This window comes from Caretta caretta, chromosome 5, assembly GCF_965140235.1.
Source record: "Caretta caretta isolate rCarCar2 chromosome 5, rCarCar1.hap1, whole genome shotgun sequence".
Classification (NCBI taxonomy): domain Eukaryota; kingdom Metazoa; phylum Chordata; order Testudines; family Cheloniidae; genus Caretta; species Caretta caretta.
In genome coordinates, this window is record NC_134210.1 from 49,549,145 (window position 1) to 49,564,982 (window position 15,838).

Below are 15,838 nucleotides of genomic sequence, written 5' to 3' on the forward strand. Positions count from 1 at the left end.
TAACTGCCTCGACCACCAGGGAATTTGGGGCAGGATGGGAGTAAAGGTATTTGTGCACCTTAGTTGGGACAAAATACTTACACTCTGCCCATTTGGAAATGGGGGGCAGAGAGGAGGGAGTTTGCCACAAGGCTCTGGATAACTTCAATACCCCTTTGTGAAGGGAAAGGGCTACCCTAGCTGGGGCTGTGGAGGAAAGGACATCAAACAGGTAGTCCACTTGCTCCTCCAACTCCTCCACCTGCAGGCCAAGGCTGGACGCGACCCTCTTCAACAGCTCCTGGTGCACCTTAGCGTCATCCAGAGGAACCGGGTGAGGGGCTCCATGATGGCCTCATCCAGTGATGAGGAGGAGGAGGCCGGTACCGCAGGTTCCATGACACCCATTGGTGGTCCAGAAGGCTGTTCCCCTTAGTCCACATGGACTTGCTGAGTCTTATCCCCCGGGGCTTCAGGCACCAAAGGGAGTTGGGTCGATGCCACAGGCCTGTCTGAGGCTCCTGATACCAAGCAGGCAGGCTGGGAGGGCTGGGTGAACCCCCACAGGTTCCAGGGGTACCATGGGCCCAGCCACTGGGCCTGGGTTTGGTACCGACGATGCAGGAGGCACTGTGGGTCTGGGAGGCTGCTCTGCTGATGTGAAGCCTTGCTCCGTGCTGGAGCCATATCCGGAGTGATTGCTGCCCCATGACCAGGACTCACAGTCGTGTCTAGAGGAGGACTGGTCCGAGCAGAGCATGCGCTTCCACGGGGACCAGCAGTGCTCAGCAGATCCATGAAGGGAGACTGGCAATCCATGCCTCACGCTTCGAGACCGGTACTGGGACCTGGAGGTATTGCGGGCCTGATGCCAGGGGGATTTCCCAGAATATGGTGACACCTGTCTCGGGGATCGTCAGCAGGGCCCATGTCTGCAATCCTCCGATCGTTCCCGGGATCTGTAATGGTGTTCTGGTGACGCGAAGGGCCAGTCCCGACATTCCTGCCGGGGAGCAGGTGCCTCCAAGGGTCTGCGCCAAGTCACCGGCGAAGTCCGCCTCGAAATCCACTTCCGGTGCCCAAGGTCCGGTGACCGTAGAGGGCTCCGATGCATCTGCCTCCCTAACTCCAAGGCATGACGGTTTCAAGTGGGTGAACGGTGGTGGGACATCCCCTGCGATGGGGAGCGGTACCGTTGAGGCAAGGGCGGAAGGAAAGGTCCCAAGGCAGGCTTACCCCTAGGTCTGGACGGAGCCGGTACGGGTGGCATCAGGAACGTCAGGATCTCCTGCGCAGCCTGGAGCGCTTCAGGCATCGATGGCACTTGAAGCTGCTCAAGGCTCGCCTCTGTGTCCAGCCTTCCAGGCAAGGAACGGGGAGGGCTGCATCGCTCGGCGTGAGCTGAGGTCTGACTTCCCGACGGGGGAGATGAGCCGCCCGGTGTGGGTCTTAGCTCAGCCCCAGCCCTCTCCTTCCCTTTGCAGGGAGTAGACCATCCCCTACCGGCCTTCTTTGACTTCTTGGCTGGAGCTGTGAATGGGGATCGGTGCCGGCTCGTCAACGGTGCTGGCGGGACACTACGCACCGATGCTGCGGTGCTGGGTGCTGAGTCGGACCTTTGCTTGGGGTCAGAGTGAGCGCCGACTCCATCAGGAGCGCTTTGAATCTAATCTCATGCTCTTTCTTGGTCCTAGGTTTAAAGGACTTGCAGATTTGACACTTACCACTTATGTGCTCTTCACCGAGGCACCTGAGACAGCTACTAGGCGGATCACTCACAGGCATGGGCCTTTTGCAGCGATCGTGGGGCTTAAAGTCTGGAGACCAGGGCATGCCCCGTCCCCTGCCTAAGTCCCCGACAGGACTAACAAAACTAACTACTGATAAAGGCTAACTAACTTGATTACTATGTACACAACCTTTACAAGAACTCTAGTTTGTACAAAGGAAGCCTAAGCAATGCTAGTAAGAGTGGCAAACGTTCCATGCACAGTGACTGGCGGCAAGAAGGAACTGAGGGTGGGGAGAGTTGGCAGCGCCCCTTATACCGCGCCATGCAGGCACCACTCGAGAGGGCGCCAGAGCTGCTCACCTATGGATACTGTTGAGGGAAAAACTTCCAGCACCGGTGCATGTGGCGAGCACACACATCTAATGTGGAATGGACATGAGCAAGCACTCAAAGAAGAACATTTCCTTTAACACTGGAAATATTCTTAGTTTTCCGTATACAAATACATTTTTGCTCAGACAAGATTCCCAACACCAGAAAAAAAAAACGTAACTATCAGTATAATTGGATAACAAAACCTAAAGTTCATCTAACTTTTAAGAAACGTGCAAATAAAATATTTAAAATACTTATTAAAAATGTTGTTTATATACTTACAACAGCTGCAAATATATATTTTTGGTCTTTTTCTTGTAAAAACAGCAGCACATCAGTTAGAAGCAGAGCTAAACTGTCTTTTAAAAAAGAAAGTGGTTTTAATGAAAGACATCATAATCAATTTCTCCTTTTAACCTGAAGACAAATCCTGATCAAAGGAAACTTAAGAATTCTTACAGTAAACTGAGTAAGAAATATCTGCATCTCATCACAATCTGCCAAAAGCAATTTCAGGCTACCGTTTTACAGTTTGTGTGAACGACAGCACTTTTTGCTGCCACCTTTCTGCAACAGAATGCTGGAGCACTTGATCAGTAAGTACTAACTTGGATGGAAAAAAGGGATGCTCACCAAATTGCCAGCCCTTCTTCCTGAAGTAACTAGGTGTTCTTTGGAGAAACCGCATCCAAGGACAGACCCACCCTAATTTATTTTCTTGTTGATGTTTAGGAGGCTTGATATAATCACAGCACAAGGAAATATGGGTAAAAGCATTTGTGCATTTTTTTTCTAATTTATAAGACAAACCATGAATAGATGGTTTTTAATGGAATGTTAATGATAGCAAAAAAGAAAACTGTGTATGATAAAACACTGAAGACCAAATTCTGCAATTAGATGTACATATGTGGCTCCAGTTAAATTTGATCCTGAGTTTTCCTCTCAAATGAAGGTGTTGCAAGTGCAGGTGAGCGTGATTTTGACACCAGGGGCCAAAATTAGATGTGAAGTACTGGGTGGTGTAAATTTACATGTCAGCATGACATGAGACAGTGTGCGTGTAAACTGCATGATAGGGGTGCAGAGGGGCAGGTTTGCGGCAAGAAATGCAAATAGCAGCAGAGTGCAAGAATCTTATGTGATTGGTTATGTCATGTCTGAATTTGGCTCCATGCCTAGGTGTGCTGTGCATCACATACAAACCACAACACCTTCCAGAAATACTGTGTCAGCGATTAGCAGCATTTCTTGTTCCTTTATGGTACCTTAAATTCCACTACCCACAAACTCACACTTGTGAACTATTGTTACAAGTTATTTTATCTTTTTAACCCAAATGTTAATCTTTATATATTATTTGCAAATAAAAAGCTATGGAATTTCTTTGCAAAGATATGGTACCTTTGAAACGTCCAGTAGCAGTTTTCCAATACACCAAACCTTTATGCAAAAGTGTCCTCTCTTTCTTTTTCAGGTCCTGCTTCCTGAAAACATGGCCATTTTTCAGTTTGGTATAAGTTTTGTTTTCAATTTTATTGAGAATCTCCAGCAATTTTTGCCTTTTCTCATATTCGTTGACTTTCAAGTCTACTGCTGCAATCATGTCCTTAATCAGGCAATGGGCTTTGCATAAGTCTTTATGCTCCTCTGTTCCTTCTGTGTGAAGCAAAGAACAGACAACATTACAGTATTCACCCAATTCAAGAGATGACATTTTTTTCTGATTTTATATGATCTGATTAACACAGTTTAAGACTTAAATCAACTGATATGTTGTAAACAGACTTGGGAAATTAATTTCCAATAAGTAATTTATTTGAAAAATATTACCCTTTTTGTGTTTGTGAAATGTCCCTGAGCAGTTTGTAATTATCTCAGATTTAATCAATAGTTAAAATTACTTTCCAGATAGTTTCTGCAAATAATTCATGTACTGTTGATCCTTTATAAGCAATTCACTTGCAGTATTCAAGATGTAAAATTTAGATTATACACATAGATCGCATGGCATGTTGTGTCTCATGACTGGATGAAAATAACTTCGAATCTGGTTTATAGCATGAATAGTTGCATATTCTCCATTTTTACAAATATGCCTGTGAGTTTATTGATCACTAGAATATTCAAAGAAGGCACAGAGAGAATTGAAGCAACTTTGTATGACTATTAACAGAAAACACTTTGTACTATTTTATTGCCCAGAAGAAGTTATGAGATGCTTCCTTGAATTCATTTGAAGAGTTTTCCAGGCTTAGTCCCAAAAAAGTTCCATGTCTGACATTCAAGATCTTCTGCTAAAACAATTAGACTCTTCAGACTTTTGAGGCTTATCTGAACCTGACCTCTTAAACTTTTAAAGTTTGCCCATTCTTAACAAATATATATGCCACACATACTGTTTGGGTGACATTTACCCTGTGTAGACAGCTTAATTGGTGCACAAAGGCTTTGTTGGCTCTCAGCACAATTTCAAATTTCACACTTTGGGACTATGTTGCATATATTATGCAAGAGATGTATTAAGGTTCCAGATTTGTCTCTGATATGAGGCAAGATTGAATCTATTACTCACCTTTTGAGTACTGCAGTATCCTTTCTACCAGAACTGGGTATTTTGTGATGCGCTGAGTGACAAGCAGAATGCATTCTGGGATTCCTCGACGTCGAGCCAAAAGATTGCTATTTCGCAGCTTTAAAAAATAATTACGCATATTTTATTGTAAGTAGGAAAGTTATACTGAAACAATAATTTACTAGCAAAAGGCCTTAGCTCTACATGTGCTAAATAAATTGAAACTGAAAAAAAAATGTTCAATTATCTGCACTATCCACAGTGAAATGTCACATAACATCCTGATACTCCCAACTATTGAGTCTATAGCTACATTTTCAATTAATGCTGAGAAAGTGCAAATTATACACAAAACCAAGCTTTACATTCATTATCTGTGCCTCATTTGATATATAATCCTTTGTTTAGTGTGGAGGTCTTCCCTATACAGTCGGAGGTGGTTTAGCTGGATGTCTGAAAGGTGTAATTGATGAGGTGGCTCATAACTGGAATGTGTGTCTATTATAGACTGATGTCCAAAGTTTTTTCTAATCTAAACAACATTGGAATTTACCAACTCTCTGATTAAGCAGGACTCTCTAGTTTTTATAAGCTATTGCAATAGCTCTATTGAATACCATGGACCTGATTCTGAAAGGGAACTCAATCCAGTTTCCCACTTTGCACCTACAATTATTTGTGCCCACAAGATTGCATGAATAAAATGGGAGGTTGCTTCCTAAACTCAGGTCCTGCATTGTTTAAATCAGAGCTACAAATTATGAACATGTTTTCTGGCCACTTTGTTAACAGTCACATTTTTGTAAGCGCTTACTTTAATAAAATTCTGGAACTTCTTGTTTTGTTGCAGCTCTTTAAAGAGATTAACAGCTTCCTTTTGATGACTACAAAATTCTCCATATATTTTCTTCATTTTATTGGCGTTTTCCTCTGAAAACTGATGAAAATAATACAATTTTACTCAACAATATACCTAACTGTAAAGAGTATGTTTAAGGATTTTTGCATACTATTGATTGTAACTCCTATCAATGTTATTGAAAATAAACCACTTATAGGATCCTGACACTGCATCCTATAAATCAATGGGAGTTGTAATCTGTACAAGGAATGTAGAATCAGGCCTATAGAGGCAGGAATATATATAGCAGATTGACTGTAAAAACAACTACTCACACAAGTAAAGTGAATTGAATGTGGTCCCATATATTTAATTTTAAACCTCAAACAAATCTCCTTAGCTCTGCTATTAATATTACCTTAGTTTAATAAAACAGAGAATTTTAGAAGTCTACTTGTTTTAACCATTATTTGTGCTGTCACTTTCAAGTACAGTGTGTAGTGTTGTTGTAGTCATGTTGGTCCCAAGACATGAGAGAGACAAGGGTGATGTTATATCTTCTATTGTACCAGCTTCTGTTGGTGAGAGATACAAGCTTTCAAGCTTACACAGAGCTCTTCTTTAGGTCTGGAAAATGCACCCAGAGCATCACAGCTAAATACAAGGTGGAACAGATTGTTTAGCATAAGTAATTAGCACATATTATAAGGGACCATTCAAGGTGAAGTGGCCTGTTAACATCTTTCCAGTCATAGTGGTGCGGGGAGAAAGCTGGGGATGGGTAGAGTTAAGTGGGTTGTGGACAGTTGTAATAAGCCATAAATCCAGTGTCTCTATTCAGTCCATGATTTTGGTATCTAGCAGAATTATGAATTTAAGCTCCCAGATTCATCTTTTGCAGGTTTCCTCTGAGGATGAGGACTGAGAGATCAGCCACAGAGTGATCATTTTGTGAAAATGTTCACCCACAGGTGATATAGTGTTTGGCTTTTATCATTTTTCTGTGTGAATTCATTCAAGAGTGCACTGATTATCTGGTTTCAGCCACATAGTTGTTATTAGACCATTTAGTGCACCGATGAGGTACACCACATGTTGTGATAGGCATGTTGTGATAGGACCCATGAATCCTGGACAGTGTGTTGATCGTTGTAGCGTTGGAGATATGTCTGCAGGTTTTGCATCTGTTATTCTGGCTAGGTCAGGTGCCACTTTGAGTTGGTGAGTCCTGCTCTGTGGGGAGCTTGCTTCTAATTACATGCTTGGTGAGGTTGGGGGGTTGTTTGAAGGCCAGAAGAGGAGGTTGAGGAAAGGTTTCTTTCAGAATGTGGTCCCCACCAAGTATGGATCGTAACTGTTTGAAATTAACCCATATGGCATAGGGGCTGGAAGTAGGGGTGCTGCACTTGACTTAAAGCTGTTTCCATCATATACAGGGTTTATAGTTTGGTTCAATGGCTCTCAGCACCCGCTCTATACAAATTGTTCCAGCACCTTGTCATATGGGTTCCACTGTGGGGACCTAGAGAACAACTAGAGATGTGAGGTCGGTACAGGGCTTATTCCATACTGAAGCAGGTTCTCTCAGGGTATTTGGGTGGCCCATTCCCTGATGCTACTTACTTCCCCAGTGGATTGTCCTTGTTTGGTGAAGGTGCTTTTAAATGTGTTACTGTATATATCCCAGACTTTCTCCTCAGAGCATATTCTATGATATCTGAGTGCCAGGCTGTAGATAACAGGATTTCTTGGTGTGTTTAGGATGGTTACTGGATCTGTGAAGACAGGTGTGGTGATCCATGGTTTCTTATAAAAAGCTATCTGTAGTGTTCCATTGTTGAAGCTGATCATGATATCCAGGAAGTTGATGCTAATTGGGGAGTGTTCTAGAGAGAGTTTAATGGAAGGGTGGTGGTTGTTGAAGTTGCAGTGGAAATCTATGAGGGAGTTTAGGTCATCTAGCCGGAGGATGGAAATATCATTGATGTACCTCAGGTATATCATTGGTTCTGTGGTGCATTTGTCCAGAAATTCTTCAAGGTGATCCATGAAGAGGTTGGCAGATTGTTAGATACTTTGCTAGATACTAAAAATCAGGGACTGAATAAAGACAGTGTTGTAATGAGCCAAAAATCTTATCTACAACCCATTTATTTCCCCCACACACACACACCCTGCCAGCTTTTTTCCTCTTTCCCCGTTATGACTGGAGAGGTGCTAACGGTTCACTTCACCTTGAATGATCCTTTAAAATATGCATTATGCTAAACAATCTATTCCACCTTGTCAAGGTTCCTCCCCCACTCTGAACTCTAGGGTACAGATGTGGGGACCTGCATGAAAAACCTCCTAAGCTTATCTTTACCAGCTTAGGTCAAAACTTCCCCAAGGTACAAAATATTCCACCCGTTGTCCTTGGATTGGCCGCTACCACCACCAAACTAATACTGGTTACTGGGGAAGAGCTGTTTGGACGCGTCTTTCCCCCCAAAATACTTCCCAAAACCTTGCACCCCACTTCCTGGACAAGGTTTGGTAAAAAGCCTCACCAATTTGCCTAGGTGACTACAGACCCAGACCCTTGGATCTTAAGAACAATGAACAATCCTCCCAACACTTCCACCCCCCCTTTCCTGGGAAATGTTGGATAAAAAGCCTCACCAATTTGCATAGGTGACCACAGACCCAAACCCTTGGATCTGAGAACAATGAAAAAGCATTCAGTTTTCTTACACGAAGACCTTTAATAAAAATAGAAGTAAATAGAAATAAAGAAATCCCCCCTGTAAAATCAGGATGGTAGATATCTTACAGGGTAATTAGATTCAAAAACATAGAGAACCCCTCTAGGCAAAACCTTAAGTTACAAAAAAGATACACAGACAGAAATAGTTATTCTATTCAGCACAATTCTTTTCTCAGCCATTTAAAGAAATCATAATCTAACACATACCTAGCTAGATTACTTACTAAAAGTTCTAAGACTCCATTCCTGGTCTATCCCCGGCAGAAACCAGCATATAGACAGACACACAGACCCTTTGTTTCTCTCCCTCCTCCCAGCTTTTGAAAGTATCTTGTCTCCTCATTGGTCATTTTGGTCAGGTGCCAGCGAGGTTACCTTTAGCTTCTTAACCCTTTACAGGTGAGAGGAGCTTTCCCCTGGCCAGGAGGGATTTCAAAGGGGTTTACCCTTCCCTTTATATTTATGACACACCTTGTATTTAGAAGCGACACTGTGAGTACATTTCCCAGACTTGGAGAAGAACTCTGTGTAAGCTTGAAAGCTTGTGTCTCTCTCACCAATAGAACTTGGTCTAATAAAAGTTATTATTTCACTCACTTTCAAGTACAGGTCAACACATGCAGCAGTAGCACAAGCTGCCCCATATACCCTTGCCAGCATACATCGACACAGTTCTGGAAGACCCTCTTCAAGAGGTGAGAGGATAATTCATTCTTTCAATCCTTTGCCTCTCTAACAACTGTGTCAGCTAGTGTCAGTTTCAGTGGTAGATTAAGTGATGGGAGCAACTGTCCACTATGAACTTGACTCAGACCATCAGTACTCAAATAGGTTATGAAAACTGTCATCAGTGTTTTTTTTCACCGCGTTATCAATAATTTTCTCACACTAGAAGAATGTGAAGCAATAACCAAGAGATGAAAATCTTTGCATCCTATTAACCAATCCTAAGAGATCTAGTTATCTCCCTGCCCCACAAAAATGTTGAACTCAACAAATATCTTTTTTTGGTCTTGAATATGTGAAGATTTAATTTTGCTGATCTCTTTACCTGCTGCACAAGGATGTCTCCAATTCTGTTGATTACAAAATTTCTCTCATTTCTCCCCTCGCACGATTCCTGTCTTCTTTCCTTCATAGTGCAGAAGAATTGCCTGTGAATCTCTAGCAGTTCATCTAAGCAGGGAAATATTTTGTCTACAGTGCTGTGATCTAGTTGTAACTCTTCTTTCATTCCTTTCCTGAATATTTCAGACATAATGAAGAGCGTGTGGATGTGATGCACTTCTGTTTGCATCAGCTCTATAGTTTAAAGGAAGATGGTACAGTGTAATAATCCAACTAGACATTTTCCCTCACATTATTTGACATGCATCACATAGTTTTACATTCAAATATATGGACATAAATATGATTTCTTCCATGATAAGCATTAAAACTAATAAAAACAGCCCTAGCTATGGTTACATGTGGTCTCCAACCAGCCCAGTTCCTCTTTTACACTTTCTGCCCCATGACACAAATTTTGGGTCTGAAGGAGGCAGATAACGAAGAGGGCAATGCAGGCATTTCCATGCAGGAACACATGCAGAGAGCAGAATACCATTTTCACACAGGCAGGTGTCTCGATGCAGCTACTCTGCAAAAAGCTCCTCTGGCTCCCTCTACTGCACTATGCTGACCAATACAGCATCACAGCCCAAGTCAGCAGAGCCACAGCCAGAAATATTGAAATCTGATTCTTGCCTGAACCGATTCTTGTTAAATTTTTCACCATAGTTTGACTTTAACATCAAAAAATTAGAACTTACTGATATGCTGCACTAATGCAAAGCATGTCAACTCAAACATGGAAACTCCCAACCTATACAATATTAACAACTTACATTAAACTTAAATCTCTCAAGTCCTAGTAGTAAACATTAGGAATCATATGTAACTGAATACCAAGATTCTTTACATTAGTCTGCTTTACATTAGTCTGTATTTGCACACTAATACATAGGCATCCAGATCCTGAAGTCATTACTCTTCCAGTGAGTCTGAAGTCCCTGGAAGATTACTTGAGTAAGAACTGAATAAAACCTTGAGTAAGGATCTCCCAACTGGCCCCAGAATGTTTTTTTAAAAAATATTAATTTTCTGCAAAGAATATTATTATTTTCAGTTCATCTATAAGTCTGAACGTTGATCTTCGATATTTTATTCTTACAGATACCTACTAGCTTTCTCTTTCAAAGCACTTTTTATTAAAGATTTATTTAATACGGAACATTTAAGCATTTTAGGAACTTTACTTTGACTTCTGAAGAATAAAAGGTAAGTAAACAAGAGAACAGAGGAAATAATTTGCAATGAGTAAGGTAAGGAATTCCTGTCACTTTTTTCCCCACAAACTGTCAGGGAAAAGTTGTGAACTTCTCAAATGTATCATTTACTCAAAATTATTTGTAACTTTCTTTAGCAAATAATTCTTTGGTGTGCAGCTCATCCATGAACAATTCACCACAATTATTTGTATTTCATATTGTGTTGGTTAGTTACACAAGTCATATGGCTATAATTTCTGTTCCCTGACTGGATAATTTACATATCTATCAAACAGTGCAAATTGTGAATTTTACAATTGAGTATACAATTCAAAATTTGCTTTTCATTACTATTCCAACATTTGAGTTTAAAATTCACTTCTCAGGAATATACATGCTAGTAAACTTTGAGTACTCAAGTGTTCACAGGAGGTGGACATGGATGCCTCAAGAATACCATTAAATTGAAATTAACTTTAAAATCCAAATGAATATTTTTAGGCAATTGTCTTCAATATTCTGTTAGCTCTACATTATTATACATTACATTATTATTTGTGACAACATATTATTTAAATATTCTTCGTTATTCATATTCAAATCTAAGCACTGAGAATTTTCTTCCAGTTATATGACTTGTGTATCCTACCTTATTGCCTGTGCCAAGTTATTTTCAACTTTTTAAAAATAATTGAAACACTGACCAAAAATTACATCCTGCCTTTTGATAACATCCTTTTCTTGCTTGCTACAAAATGCTGGATCCACAACAAGTCTCCAAGATTCTGCCTCAAACTCCTGTGCCTCTGTGCTGAGGTCAGTCCACAGGGAGGCATCCACATCATCTATGACAAAATAAAAACCTTGTAAACACTGGTCGCACAAACAGGTTGGCAGTATCAGAGCAAGGGAAGATCCTCATGTGCATGCATGTTTATTCATTCAGTGATTATATTGCTGAACTGAAGTAAGCCTTAATTAAAGATTCTAACCAGTACTGAGAAAAGATTAAAATGAAAAGACAAAACCTGCCAGTGATGACAGCATCACTATCTTACACGTTAAAATGTAAACAGAACAGAGTGGAGGCAAGCAGAGATTTGGGAATCAGAGGGAATATTTTTTTCAGGATTGGATCCATTGTTTGAAATACCCCCTCAGAAGTGCCCTCTGATTTGAGGTGCCTCAAATTTATGCGTACCCAACTTGAGAATCCTTGTGCTGGATTTTCTCTCTCTATGAATGCCTTTCAGCTCTGGAATTCACACCCCCAACCCCTTTTCTGAAATAGCCCATATCTGTTGACTTTCCAGACATGAATGGTGGATGGAGGAGGGTAGTTGGGAGGTGGGATTTTTGTGTTGTGGGAGGAATATGAGTGATGGGTGATACTGTTTGTAATGTGTGTGCTGAGTGAGGGCGGGAGAGGGCTGGCTATCTGAGTGCCAGAAAGAAATATGAGGCTGTTTGGGTTTTGTAATCTCTTTTATATTATATTTTTTAATTTGTGGCAAGGATGTTGAAAGTCCAGGATAAAAGTTTTTACCTGTTAATTTTTAATAATGACAACAAATAAAAAAAACACTTAATATTAGCAAAGAGTTCATCACTAATTTAGACCCACTTGCAAGGTTTCATGGGTCAAATTTTAATTCTCATTTATCTGATGGTGTCATTTTAATGGTGGTCAGAATCATAATTAAATTACTACACACACATTTTCTTTTGATACAGGAAGTAGTATTCTTAGACTTACTAATTAATTATTCCACTTTGCATTTTGCAGCATAGGTTACAACATGTAGATTTCTCAGTTTACATCTCACCTTCCATTACAAAAGAATCCATTGACGGAAGGGTCCCTATAGATTGTAACAGCGTTTCAGAGTGTGAGCTGGACATCCAGCTGCTACTATCAGTGTCTTGGTCGGAAGATGGCATAGATCTTCTGCAATGAAAAAAAATGCATTTAATTGTAACAACTCACTTAGGAATGCTGAATAATCTAGTTAGCGTACTGTGCTGGTAGGTGCCTTCTACCTTTCAAAACTGGCGCTTGGAACACTTTTGGATAAAGAGTGAGGTTGCTGTGAGACTTCTTTCCTTACAGAAGAAAGTCCAACGGGCATTGAGGAAGACGGATGCATTGAGGAGAACATGGGCTGAGGAATATCTCTAAATGATGAATCTGTGAAGTGAAATATATGTGTAAGTCTTATAGAAAACCTCATATGTTATTGCCTCTTATGATTATAGCAAGAAATACTACACAATTATCTTATACTGTCGATTAATACATGCCACTGGGCATATTCTCTTATGGCGCAAGAGCACTGTGCTCTTTCCTGAGTTGGATGGAAAAACAAGCCACAAGGTGAAGCTGAGTGACTTTGGTGCCCACACTGTCAATTAGAGAGAACAAGTTTAAGCTATGGACATGCTTACATCACACTCAAACATGGCTAAACCAGGTACATTGGGGGTACATGACGGGGAGAATTTTCAAAAGCACTCAACTCTGGCTTACCTCTGCTCTCACTGCTATCAGTGGTAAAACTTCCATCGTCCAGCTATGCAGGAGGAAGGACGGGAGAAATGGGATGTGATTTAATTAGGCCACAACTTTGTTCTTAAATGTCTTGGTGGATCGGCAGATAAAACTGTGCAGTGCAGGTAATTCCATAATCATTTACACATACTTGGTGTGGTGGGGTGCTGCTGTCAGCCCTCCCCCTTCACCCATCCTGGTCCCCATCCAAATGAGGTTGGGAGGGATATAAAGGAGCGGTGGATTGACTCCTTGCTGTACCAGTCATAGGAGCCCCAACCCTGCCCCCGTTTCTGCTCCTTTAAAGAATACCTCCTTTAAATCCTTTACCAATCCATTTTGTCTGATCACTGTATCCCTTCCCTACAGAGTACTGCACTGGACATCTGCCCCAGGCATACATAAGGAGTTGTGACATCACAACCTAACCCCCAATTAATTTATGTCCAAACTAAGCCCCTAAATCACTGTGGAGAAGGTGAATAAAACCCCACCCCACCTTGGCCAATCTGGCAGCGAGAGAGAGAGAGAGAGAGAGAGAACATTCCTTCACAGCTGCCAGAGAAAGGAGCAACTAGTGTAATGCCCACCGCCACTCATGATAAAACCTGGTATTTATCTACATCCAGGGGTGGGAGGGTGAGTGCTGCTCTGCCTGGTCAAGGTAAAAGAGGGCTTTTCCTGCACTGGCATGGACCTAAATAGTTCCCACCCCCTTTCCAGTCACCTGGTGCCAGGGGGAAATGGGTCAACAGCCCCATGCTAACTGGATTTGAAGCTGCCACAACAAGACACACTCTGACTCTCTAGCCCTTAAAGGAGTACACACCTTTTCCAACCAAACGACAGCTGCCACTGCTTAATATGGGACTTCAATGGAAGAAGAGTTAGACCAATTATGAGTGCTTTCGAAAATCCTACCTTATATGTATTAGATACTAGCAAATGCACTTGTTTTCCAGTAGATATGGGAGTCACATGTAAAAATGCTCTCACACATACAAAATTGTAAAGAACAAACTTGTCCTATTATTTTATTATTCAGGCAACGTACTAAACTTTAAAATGATAGATTTATGCCTATTAGCTTGCTTGCTTACTATAATACTTACTTGTTAGGACAGCTTGTGGTCTGGTCTTAATATGGTATCTCTCTTGGAATTTCTGGTAAAGAAGAATTTCATCTTATTAAAATGAAATAACCGCTGATTACACACTGAATAGTCAGTAATCTACTTTCATATAATCATCTGGAAGAGCCCTCAAGCAAACTGCATTTTGATACTGAATTATGATCCTGAATTTCTGCTGCTGACAAACAAACCTAAGTAAAAGGATAATGAATTTCAGCCACATTATAATACAAAATTAATTCAAATTATTTTCTTTCAAATTACTGTGTTGTTATGGAATTATTCTTTTGCAACATGCATATGATTTGTGAGGGCTTAAAGAAAACAATTACACTTGTAGGGCTACACTTTTTAAATGAGTTTGAAGAGACCTGAGGCAGGAAATTGACTCTAAGTCAGTCTGTCTGAGCCAGAATTTGTGTCCTTTGCTACATTGTGCAAGGCTTATATGCTTAAACAAGTGTTGCATTTAAGGAGAGCAAGTAAGTAGTTTTTCCTCTGTTATCCTCTTGATGATTGGTTGGGGATATTGTCTCTTCCTGGTAAATATCCACCAGTCCTAGTAGTTATAGTACCTGTTAGAGGCAGCTGATTTAGCATTATAATTTACGTTTTAGATCCTTTTTGTAAGTTTGCCCAGAGGCTATTCAGTGGGTGTACACTGATAAAGACAAAATAAAATAAAATAAAATAAAATAAAATAAAATAAAATAAAATAAAAAATGCATGTTTTATAAGTGCAACCTTGGGCATGTTTACCCTGAAGATCTGTGCACTGCAACAGCTACTCCGATATAGCCACACTGGTGCAAATCCCTTGTTTATATGCACTGCAACAGTTTGAAAAGTGACTTGCACTGGTGTGGCTGATTCCAGTGCAAATCACTTGTTAGTCCCTAAAAAACAGAAGCCCCCTTCAGTGAACAGTTTTGAAAATGACAGGTTTGACAAGAGTTGACAAGAACGTCTGAGGAACAGTGGGTTCTCTATGTATATAAATCTCCCCACTGTATTTTCCACTGAATGCATCCGATGAAGTGAGCTGTAGCTCACGAAAGCTCATGCTCAAATAAATTGGTTAGTCTCTAAGGTGCCACAAGTACTCCTTTAGTTTTGAAAATGTAGCCCTCATTTTAATTGGGGGTTACCTACTGAAGTACGTTGGTTGTTACACTCCAGGGGGCTCTGCTACGCTTCAGCTCAGCCCTTTTAAGTATACCTTAGAAATGCAAATCAAACTACACATCCCAATTTATCCTGCAACGCTTCAAAGATAAAAAGGAAGTGACCCTACCTGTTTTCACTCCTTTTATACAGTATTTGCTCAAGGACATTGCTTATTGCTTATTGGTTGTGTCAGATATTTATTTGGCATTCTCTCAGCCCTTTGTGTACAAACACTTGGGTGGATCATTTCTGCACTGTTTTCTTTCTCAGCTTCATTTTGTGGCATCTTATTTGTTTTAGTAACTAATTATTTCTAGGTCTCCATATAACAAGTAAATCAATCAACATGAACCTATTATGAAGCAGCCTACAAAGACAAGGTACTGTTCAAACACTTTGAATAAGCACAGCATACGCTAATCACCATAGAAGA

The 15,838-nt window shown here is 40.8% G+C and overlaps 1 protein-coding gene across 18 annotated transcripts in view; it reads right to left on the reverse strand.

Annotated features, from left to right (window-relative positions):
- The window catches only part of ARHGEF28 (Rho guanine nucleotide exchange factor 28), a 197,951-nt gene that overhangs the window by 44,528 nt on the left and 137,585 nt on the right, over positions 1-15,838 (reverse strand). For all 18 annotated transcript variants that reach the window (XR_007356563.2, XM_048849301.2, XM_075128538.1 and 15 more), the window contains 9 exons: positions 14,218-14,269; positions 12,598-12,745; positions 12,384-12,505; positions 11,262-11,402; positions 9,300-9,550; positions 5,476-5,598; positions 4,662-4,779; positions 3,491-3,745; positions 2,369-2,445 (listed from right to left, as the gene is read on the reverse strand). Coding sequence is in view for 17 of the 18 variants with exons in the window: in XM_048849301.2 (XP_048705258.2) it covers positions 2,369-2,445; positions 3,491-3,745; positions 4,662-4,779; positions 5,476-5,598; positions 9,300-9,550; positions 11,262-11,402; positions 12,384-12,505; positions 12,598-12,745; positions 14,218-14,269 (1,287 nt within the window). In the remaining variant the exon portion in view is untranslated. The remainder of the gene's footprint in view (positions 1-2,368; positions 2,446-3,490; positions 3,746-4,661; positions 4,780-5,475; positions 5,599-9,299; positions 9,551-11,261; positions 11,403-12,383; positions 12,506-12,597; positions 12,746-14,217; positions 14,270-15,838) is intronic.